The sequence below is a fragment of the Manacus candei genome, unplaced genomic scaffold, assembly GCF_025592945.1.
Source record: "Manacus candei isolate 608988 ecotype Guabito, Panama unplaced genomic scaffold, ASM2559294v1 h1tg000050l, whole genome shotgun sequence".
Lineage (NCBI taxonomy): Eukaryota > Metazoa > Chordata > Aves > Passeriformes > Pipridae > Manacus > Manacus candei.
The window spans coordinates 27,323,345-27,334,456 of NW_026138098.1; the positions used below are offsets into that span (position 1 = coordinate 27,323,345).

The 11,112-nt window shown below is 36.5% G+C and overlaps 1 protein-coding gene across 4 annotated transcripts in view; it reads left to right on the forward strand.

Moving 5' to 3' along the window:
* The window catches only part of NRG3 (neuregulin 3), a 375,961-nt gene that overhangs the window by 352,967 nt on the left and 11,882 nt on the right, over positions 1-11,112 (forward strand). For 2 of the 4 annotated variants that reach the window (XM_051800883.1, XM_051800884.1), the window contains exon 8: positions 6,798-6,968. In XM_051800883.1, coding sequence (XP_051656843.1) covers positions 6,798-6,968 — 171 coding nt within the window. Of the gene's footprint in view, positions 1-6,797; positions 6,969-9,879; positions 10,013-11,112 lie in introns of all 4 variants that reach the window. The other 2 variants (XR_007906833.1, XM_051800885.1) reach the window with 2 other exon arrangements.

Sequence of the window (11,112 nt, forward strand, 5' to 3'; positions counted from 1 at the left end):
AATAATTTGCCTAACCTACAAAGTGCAGTATGTGAGCCAGAAAGGGATATTTTAGGTCCTGTCTGCTTTTACCTCACTTAAGCCTTTAATTTGGCATGAAAAAATAATGCCAACTGTCATGTCAGATCCATTTCTTAGGTCTTATTCCTTATTACACAGAGATTTTCAAAATATACTTAATAATTTTATTTAACATAGATATGAACTGTGGGACTGTGGCTTAGAATGCTTTCCACAGGAGTTCTGAGTAGAATTTTATCGCCATTTAGTCACAAGGTGAAGCTTAGAAAAAACACAATTACTTTCCCTTACCTTTAATAGTATGATGGCAATATCCAAGTTTGATATGTCTTTACTTCAGAACTAATTTAAGAAGTGGAATGACTAGTTAATTTATAAAAAAATCTTTTCCAGTTTTATAATTTAAGATTTATTATAAAAGACCCTGTTTGCTTTATGAAACATGCAACAGACTTGAACATCTAAGACTTATAAGATTGTATTTAATTTATGCACCATGTGACAGCTTCCTATTTTAATTTCTAAATATTGTTCAGTATGGACAAATGGTCAGTGTGGCCAAATGAGGAAACTTTTTTAACAGGATTATGTTTTATCCTAAATATCCCTTCATTCCATTCCAGACGTGACATGAACCTGGAAAAATTATAACAGCTCTGCAGGTTCTCTCTTTTATGCTGTCATTAAATTACATTGTTGTTTTATTTCTGCTTGCTAAGAAAATATTTTGTTCTGCATCCAGACCTCTTTTCTCTGCTGGTGTTTTCAAGGACACAGATGGTGGGTTATCATTTCCTAAAATCAGGAACTGGCTGTTTCCAGTTCCTAAAACTAATACAATTTTTACCTGACAGTAAGACTGTCAACATAGGCAATCACTTGGAGTTGCTGAAATGTAACTGACAGAAATAATTTTCCATTCAGATTAGTAGATAACAGCAATTTTCCATCTCTACCAACCTCAGCTGCATGCAAAGAATTAATGCAGAGGTTAAATTGAAAACTGAAATTTAATCTCCAAAAATATTTTCCCTGTATTATTATTAACCTCCTAAAATATTTTGCCTGTATTATGCACTGATATAACAGTAGAAGAATGTTACATCATCTGCTTGCATATGTAAAATAACTCTTCATACTGTCAGAATTCAAAATCAACAAGTGTGTTTAATCAGTAAACTTCCTGTAAAGTGTACAATTTGCTCAAAAATTCATCTTGGATTATCTGTTGATTTAGGTAAGAAGAAAACCCATACTGTCTTATTTTCTAATAGATAGAAACAAATTAGAGTTTTGTCAATTATGGGATTGAGTTGGGATCCCTTTGAATAGCAGTTTTCTTGGTAATTAGTCATCCTGACTTTCATTCATTGATTCAGTCATCATTGATTTTAGAGGGATTCATTTCAGAGAATAACATGATGAAAGCCAAATGCAGATGCTTTCAGCCTGGAGTGGTTGTATTGTCTTACAAAACCACCAAAATAGGATAAACTTACTCTAAAATTAAAAATAATTTGTGTTTTCATTTTTAATGAACTTTTAACACCACAAAAACCATGCTAAAAAGAATTTTTTTCATTTGGTAAGGATTTTATCTATATGCTTCCAATATAATTGATCCAGTTTAAATTAAAGAGTAAATTTAACTTATTCTGTAAATAAGGCTATTGAATTTCAAAGAAGTAGTAATGATAAACTAAAGCAACTAAGAATGAAAAGGCAGAGGAAACCTGAAAAGAAGAAAGCATAAGGAATATGGTATTTCCCCAAAGAAAGAACATAGTTTTCTGCAGAAATTTACTAAAAGTAATGTCTAAAAGGAATAGGGTATATGGAAAGAAACAAACTATATCACAGAGGGCAAGAAGTCATGCTTGAAGTGAACATTTCTAGGACTCATTGAGGGTTAAGAATTAGTGGTAATACTGAAAGCAATCAATTGTTCCTGCTGTGAAGAAAAAAAACAAAACCAACAAACAGTACTGTACAGGAAAAAGGAAAGCTGATGGTGGGACAAAAATAATATATGAAGCTGTTAGGGCAATCCTGAATTAATATATTTCATTTTTTTTTTTAAGTTAGAATGGTTATTTGAGGACATAGGCAGAATGGGAATAGAATCAAATGTATGGAAATAGACATTACTGCAGTCAAAGTGGAAGTAAAATGTGGAAATCAAAGCTTTCAAGTCAAGTTGGTTTGGTTAATCCTGATCAAAGAAATCTGGAAGGAGAACCAGCTCATGAAATTTCAAGTCTAGTAGCAAAATCTGTAAAAATGGGAGCTGTAACATATGATGATGGAATAGCAAGTGTCAAATATTTAGGAGTATGGAAAATTTATTGAAGTAACTGAGGGCCAGTTAGGTTGAATTAGACTAGTCAAGGCTTTAGGACAAATGTGGGGGAAGCAGATTCTTGGAGTAGATAGAAAAAAGGCCGAAAAATATTTACTAGTTTATCAGCAGCAGCTCCTGCAACACATCACTGATGACTTTCTTTGTATTTGGTGTAGGTGAGCTCGATCTCCACGCAGTCCCAGTCACTCTTGTCACATGTGTCTAATGCCTTCAATGGGAGAAAGCAGGGAGAGACAGAAAAACTATAATGTGGATACACAGAGGTGGTTAAGAGGGAGATAGTGAGGAGTTATGTTGAAAAGGTAAGTGCTGGGCTGAAGACAGTCAACAGTGGAGCACTAGTGGAGCACTCAAGGAACTAGTTAATGTTGGGGGCAAACTTTGTTTAATGTTTTTGTGCATGAATTTGGCACAAAAAGAATTGGAACATCCTGAAAAAATTAGTTAAGAATCACAGACTCAGTACAGATAAAGATTTAGATATAAGGAGTGAATGGCATAACTTTAAAGGATGGCTAACAGGGGTGGATTGAAGTTCAGCTGTACTAAATACAAGGTCAGGCATTTGGGAACTGGTAATAAAATTTAAGAAACAAATGAGGTAGAAAGGTTTCAGTATATACTGCTTGTTAAAGGATAACTAAGTCACGAAGTGATGCAGCTGTGCAAAAGGTGTATGGGATGAGAGGAAGTATTAATTACAGCATCTTCTTCAGAGAGTCAGAAAGATTAATACCATTTCATGAGATACTGTTGTCACTTCATTTGTATATAGCATGAGAATGTACCACTATTATCTCACCTGGTTAAAATGGCCCCTTGATTATTATGGACTCAAATTGCATTCATGAGCTAATATGAGGAGTCAGTGATCCATGTTCTATGGAAAGTGTTAGACTGACACTGTCTTGTGTCAGTATTCAATTCAGGAGACTGGAAAGAGTGTGTGACTGCTGCTTATAAATACATCTCAAAAAGGATAACAAGGAGTTAAAGACCTATTCAAAGTGAAGGAGTATGATGGCACATTTGTCAGAAATAACTGTAAACTAAAAAGAAGTTTTAAAGTTTTCAATATAGAACAACTTTCTGTGGTGGTATCCTGCATATCATTGTAGTTTTAGGATGGAGGTTGATCAGTGCACTACAGGGAGTATATGATAAAGTTATGGCAGATGATTAAACTTAGTGCCACTGAGGTACCTTGAATGCTCTGTTTTCTTTTCCTGTTGCATCTCTCACAAGGGTGGTGACCAGATGATATAGGTAGCTTTGAAGAATTTATGTAGAGTTTCAAAGTCTGGAATCAGCCCCTACACATGCTGTTCCTGAATACGAGAATATGGAATGGAATCAACAATGCTTAGATTTGTAGATATAGGCTGGCTGCTGGAAAGCATCTCTTTTTAAGATTTTTCATGTTCTGTTGGCAAATTTACATCTTAATGTGTTCATAATGCGATGTAAAATCAATTGTGTTTAGTAATTAACTAAAAAGTAGTACAAGAAGATTCAGAGTTACTGTAAAAATACTGCTGGTCTTCTCTTCATGAACACAGTTACCTGCACTCGGGAGTTGTGTATGTGCCTCGAGAGGAGAATACTCCACCTGCAGGAACAGACTTTGTTCCCACTCGGTTGCTCAACCTAAAAGAAAATTTTCACTGAAAGCAACCTGCAACAATGAATGCCAAGTTCTTAATTAAGTGCGTTTTTCAAACCATTAATTCATCAGAACTATATTTCACCCTGCTTTATGCATCACTTGTGAACCAGTTCATGCATATTCTGATTTTTTTTATTCTGGAGTAATTGATTAATAGATTTTAAGGACATATCTGCTACAGCTTTATGTATTGGTCTAAATTATTGAATGGCTCAGTTATGTGGGCTGATTTCTTTTACCCAATTAGAGTGGAGTGCAGGGAGGAAGAAACCATAATGATGGGTAAAGGACAATAAAGTCCATGAAGAAATCCAAAAGGCATTGTTTGCCTGAGAGGGAGAAAATCTTCATGTGAGTGCTAGAGCAGAAGTCTGAGAGGGACTGTATTGACACTTTTAGAGGAAGATGTTGCTGATGTTTGGATCAGTTTTGTGAGAAAGGAAGAGCTTTGTTATGCTGGAGTTACCTTTTCATAGAACTTTTAACAGAAATTGTTACTGTCTTTGGTGCTTGAAGAAATGAGTTATCCTGCAGCTTACAACTGTGCTGTCTGCAAGTATTTCCCAGTCCTTAGTGAATTCATCTTGTCCATGACCACAAATGATTTCCGTTCATTTTTCCCCCCTTTTTTTCTGTCAGAAATGTTGAAAGCATGAGAACCTCCCACTGGTAACAAATTGGTTGCTTCAGCACTGTCACTGCTGGAAGCGCTGTGGTTGCAGGACAGTGTTGGCACGTGCCAGATCCCTTCAGTCTGACCAGCACACACACCTTTAACAGCCCCTGGCATCTAGTGCTCCGTGGAGCAGTGAGACTTTCAGTGCAAACTGAAGTCCAGATTTATCTACATCTTTGCTGCAGTTTATAGCTTTTACCTCAGGTACACCTGTATGTGTTGAAATTACGTCCATTACAAATGAGGAGCTTTTGTGAATTTGCATGTGCATATTATTAGATAGGAGACTGTGTGCTCTCCTCTAGCAAGGAGGATGCACAAGGGCATCAAATCAACCACAATTAAAAATTTAAAATTTCTAGTTTCAAATATTTGTAATCAGTCTAAAGTCTGATAATCAATTTTTTTACTTTTGTAGAACATTGATGAATATGCTTCAGTAAGTAAACAACCCTGACTTTCCTTATCCATCACAAATTATTCATTCAGCTGCATCTTTTGAGATCCTCTGCTATAATAATCTGAGACTCTCCTGAGCAGAATTGGTCAATTATTTTGTGTTGTGGTGGTGTTACTTTACAGAATATGAACTGTAACTCACAACTTGAACTCAGCCTTCAGAACTGAAAGGCCAGTATTTCATTTTTTCAAAGAAGTTTTTTCACAGCCTCCTTAGTAGCGAAGGAAAAATATATTTAAGGAAGCATCAAAAACCCTGGAGGGAATGCTATTGCTATGGGTTATTGATCTTTTCAGTTAAAAAGCAATAGAAAAATAAAGGTGTAGAAGAAAACAGAGCCAAGGTGGTGATGGAACACTGCTAGCTTGAGCAGTAGGATAAGAGACCATTGAATTTATTTCTTATTTTAACTTTGGACGGAAAAGGTTGGTTTTAATTTGTCCAAGATCCCACTAGTTAAAAAATGCAAATTATTTTTAAGTCATACTATAATAGGAAAAAAAGAAGCAAACTTATCAAAAGTCTTTTGCATTGCTGAATTTTATCAAAAGTTTGAATTATTCACATAGCCAAAAATAATGACTTGTAAAAGGCACCTACAAAACCTATCTTAAGTTATCATTAAAGATGTAACAGAATATTAGGTAACACATGCATTTCTGAGACCCAGAAGATGCCAAGAGAAGTAGGAGTAGCTGGAAAATGAATAGCCAGTCACACCATGCAGTACTGTGACCTGTTAACATTAAGAATAGGTTATACCTTGTCTTAATTCTGTGTTCCCATATTTTTGATTTAGTAAAAGCTAAATTTATGGTTTGCATACCAAAACTGTGGATTCTTGATACCTTTTAATTCCTGCATGAGATGAAAAAAATTCCATTCTCCTTCCAAAACACTAGAAAAATGTTTACAAAAGCAGTTTTCTAAAATAAGTATGAAACTACTACTTGTTTTTATGAAATTCAAGTTTATATTAAATCACATAAAGTAACAACACAGCATTGATCCATGTATACAAACAGGAAAGCAATCTGTATATGAAACAAGAACAAAACAATATAGAAATCTTGTTCAAAGTGGAGGAAACTTGTCTTAGATGGCTTCTTCAAGCTGCAGTTCATAAACTTCACTTATATTGTTCACTTACACTTTTTTTCTCAATTTAGTGTTACTGTATCAGGAAGCAGCACATTGTAGGCTGTAATGGGCTCTCAGTTTCAGATCTGATTTTTGAATTCAGCTGTGGGTATGATGGAGCTGTGCTGTTTGTTTGTACTGTCTGAGGAGTAAGTAACTCTGTGTAGTGGGATTATGATATGCAGCATGGAAAAAAGAAGCATCCTTCATCAAGTGCAAGAAAACATTTAATATACTGGGCAATTATTTTCATTCTGAGAAGAGAGGTGATGTATTAAATACAGCATAAACAGCAGCTAATGGTGGATTATAGTATTATATTTCCATAGAGAATTTCTACTGCCATCATAGACCGCCACAGCAAAGTTTATGAGAACAGTAATCCATGTGTTATTAATCCTGAACCTTTACTTTGCAGAATTTTATGCTGTTGTTGTGATAAGTTTTACTGTACTCTCGGTGTTTTTCCTAGAAGTCTCTCTTCATGCTGCAGCCCAGGACAGAAAAGTGGGATGCTCCATCGAAATGCCTTTCGGAGGACTCCTCCCTTGCCTCGGGGTAGGTTCAATGGAATTACAGGACCAGCATATCAACAGCTAGAAGAGTCAAGGATCACAGACCAGGACACAATACCTTGTCACGGGTAAGTAACAGTATAACTGAGCTGAGCCTCTTTGGGAGTGGCTGCTGTTGGGAAGTTAATATGCTTTGCCATGTTCCAACTTTGTTGTAGTATACTGTGGACCCAGGTTTTATACTGCTGAAAGCAAAAGAATGTTTTCTGCATACTGGCTCTTTGAAGGTAATATGTTTTTATTTGGCTGGCTGCTTTTTTTAAGCATTTCAAAGGCTGTAGAGAGAGGGATCAGGACAAACTGTAAGTGATTGGCAACATTACTCCTTATAACTGTTTTTTCTAGCAGTGCTATGATGTTCTAGTAATTTATGGATAGCATTTTTTTCTTCCATCAATCAGCACCGGGCAAATAAGAGAATTAAGAAGTTCAACTTTTTTTAATAAATCAATGTACATTGTGAAGTTTGTTTTCTATAGACTGAAGACCAATCACTTCACATAGGTTTGTCTTTGAAAAACAATCCCACTATTTTTTTTCCTTTTTTAATTCAGTTTGTTAGAACATTGACTGTGAACTCCAACTGTACATAAAGTCTGAATTTCAGAAGTGCTCCTGAGCACCTGCAGTTGCCTTTGAAGTCTTTTGCAATTGCTGAGGTATTTTGTGTAATATTTACATATCCCTATAGATTTCCAAAGACTTTCCAGGATCATTACAAGCATATCATATATATAAAAGTAGGAGTGATATCTGGAATAGAATGAAAAACCCACCGGTTTCATGTGCACACCTGTAAGTCACAGTGAAGAGTTACACTATGAGAAGGGAGCTGCAGGGTTTTGTGTCATAACTGGCTTTATGAAGTGCAGAACTGAGGTCACCCACGTGTTATATTTTCCTTAAGGATGAAAGGAGCTATTATCACTAACCACTCTGATCTCCTGGCAATGACAGCCACAACATTGTTACGTGTGTGTATGTGGTTGTCATCACATGTGTAGGCACCCATCCTCCAGTGCTGCCCTTGGCTCACTGTTTTGTGGATGAATCTACCTAACAAAGCTAGCCACAGTAATTAGGAAAGACAGACCAAGAGCAGGGCTTACCTGGGGAGGGGGAAAGCAAAGCAGCAAAAGGTTTGTGTATCTGGTGCCATCTTTTAAATAAGTTTGACTCACGCTTCTGTCATTGTTACTGTTTGCTTCTTCTGAGAAAAAAATTGTTTATTACCTCTTGCAGTAAATGTATTATTGTTCATTTGTATGATAATGTGCATATAATTTCTTGTGAAAATTGTTACTGAAATTGCAACCCTTCCTGAAAGGAACAGGCTGACAACCTTCCCTCTCCAGCAGACATGTCTTATAACGTGGGCTCTGGGGAGTGCTGTAGTCTTCTCCTAGAGAGAAGTGAGATACCAAACAGCAAAGCTGTGGGTAGTTGTATTTTCTTTTCTCTAGGAAACCAGTGTGTGATACTACAAGTATCGTCTTGTACTGGTCTGTATTTTAAATTTTCAGTTCTGCCAAAGTTTGATATTGGGATGAGCCTGTGATCTTCTGACCTCAGTCTGCTCAGCACTTCATGCCTATTTTGTGCACTAAGGATGTTTAGCATCTAAATATCTGCTGGTTTTACAGTGTTGGTATTCTCATTGGATTTACAGCCCAAATAAAAAGTTCCCTTGTCCTTTGCAGAAGTTACACTGCTTCCTTTCTTCTCCTTTAAACCTCCATCTTTCCTTATAGGAATGCACAAATCAAAGTTGTTTTATCTCCCTAATTCTTAGAGCATTCTGAACTTTGTCCATCAGCAGTTCTGGCTGAAGTTTAGTCAGATTTTGTGTGTTTATACTCGATAGAAAAGAGGATAATTTAGCTGATAGTGTTTGTTCCTCCTGCAAAAGTGCTTCTCTTCACATCCCACGTTGAGAGGAAAGCTTTTGCTGCCTTCAAAAAGCACCAAATCGTGATATTTGCAACACGATCTAATATTGTTTGAGTCAAATACAGGTAATATCAGTTATTTATTCAGTGTATTACTTGAAAGGGTAGAAAAACCCTCTTGAAATGAGTGGTTTAAAGAAGTCACCTCTGTGTCAGTTATGTCTCAGACAGGTTCCAGTCCCTGAGGGTGTTGTGAGTTGACATGCAGTGAAGTGGACAGTGGTTTGATCTCCAGCAGTCAGGGACCTGGCAGGAAGGGTCAGCAGTAAAACATTATTACGCTTCTTTCAGTTTCATTCTTTAATTTAGACTCAAACACTGTATAACATAATTAATTACTGTTGAATATTTATAAATGTTTGCTTTTCTTTTGTTACGTGGTTTTAGGAGGAGGGTGGAGAGAGAGCTGCACTTTGAAACACATGCAGATGAATTAATTTATTCAGACAAAATAATTTTTCAGATAAAAAAACAGATATTTCTTTGGAGGAACTATGGTTCTGGGAAAGTTAATGATAGGAAAATGTAATTAAGGTTCTGCAATTATAGTTCTGAGTCTCAGTCTATTGAAAACAGCAGCAGTCTGGTGTCACACATAGAAGCATGGATCAGTTTGTAATTAACCAAAAGCTGAGTCTCACGTGGTTTAGATGTAATACCCCTTCCAGTTTAATACCTCACCTGTTGCATACACTGTATGCACTTTAATTCAACCTCAGTCCCTCTTTGTAAGCCCTGTGAGCACAAGGCAGAAACATGTAATTCTGGCATAAAGTTGGTATGTTTAGCTGTATTTCAAAAAATATTATAGAAATATGCCAGGCATTGCGTTACATGTTACTGCTGCTGCCAGTTAGTTTTCAAAATAAAAGGAATAATTGAATCTCTGTTATAGAACTGGCAAATGTTACTGTTTTCTCACCAAATCCATTTTAATTCAATCTTTTCTTGTTTTTGCTTATATATCATCCATATAAAACATCCATTGCATGTGAAATTCATTAAAAACATTCACTCCCTTTGTTTTCAGGGTGCAGCCCAGAATATATTTAGGGCCTGAATTACCAAAAAAGGGACTAATGCAACTGATGCGATCTCTCCAGCTATAGTCGTTTGAACAATTATATATAAGCAAAGGAAACAAGAATGGGCACAACCCAAAGGTCTGCACTGTTTTGTTTTCATTTTTTTTTTTTTTAATTGTCCTCTCTCAGGAATAATATCCCCAATTAGTATTTCATTCATGAGTCTTGAGAAGTGTTCTAAAAAGCTCCTCCATGAATGGCTGCAGGTGTGTCTAAGCACAGTGCAAATGTAATTAACCAAAGCTGGCTCAGATATAATATGTAGCTGCATCTGTATAGCGTGGACAGGAAATTCTAGCACATATCCAAAAAGGCTGTTTGCTCTATTATTCCCTGGAGTCCCACTTCCCAAAGCACTATCTCTTTCCATCACATGGCAGCAAAGTTCACAACACCTCCTCCTTATCACAGAGCTCCCAGATGCATGTGCTGCTCTTTTGGGGATGCCTGGAGACCTCTGTACAGACCTTCATGTGTGCATGTGTACACATGAATATGTGTCAGGCACTTGTACAAACGCAGTGCCACCACAGACGAGTTAATTACAGGTCAGTGGCACTCTGCTGGAAAGGAGCCTGAAGATACCTCCTGCTGTCTCCTGGCTGACACCTCGCAGGGAGGATGGGCCAAAGGAAGCCTTTCCAGTTAATTCCCATTATGTGCTAATGCTGCACTATGGCTGTTTCACGGGATTCACTTTCTTTTCATTAGCTCTTTTCCTGCCCATACCAAAAAGCAGCGAGGTACATATGAGTAGAAGGATATCCCTAGTGAGGTCCAGCAGGATTTTCAGAATAATACCCTTGAGGTCAGAGCACTTGCCTCCACACCAGGTCTAAATGTTGCTGTCCTCATCCATGGATAAAACATGTTAGATTCCCCATTAGCTTGCCTTATTAAATAGTGATAAGCTGATTATAAATAAAGTATATTCTGGTACTGAGGTAATGTCTGTGGTCCTTAGTAACATGACTAGTAGATGTAGTAACTCTTAGAGCACCATATTTCTAGTAATACTACTTTCAGATGGGAAACATCTTTTTTTTTTTTTCATTGTTTCCTTTATTTTATATTTAGTATACTTTCCATTTCTTTTTTTTTTTAACTATTTTTTGTAAACAAAACATTTCCCTATCAGAATAATGAATTTGGCTTTGAAACAAAATGGAAATGCTGAT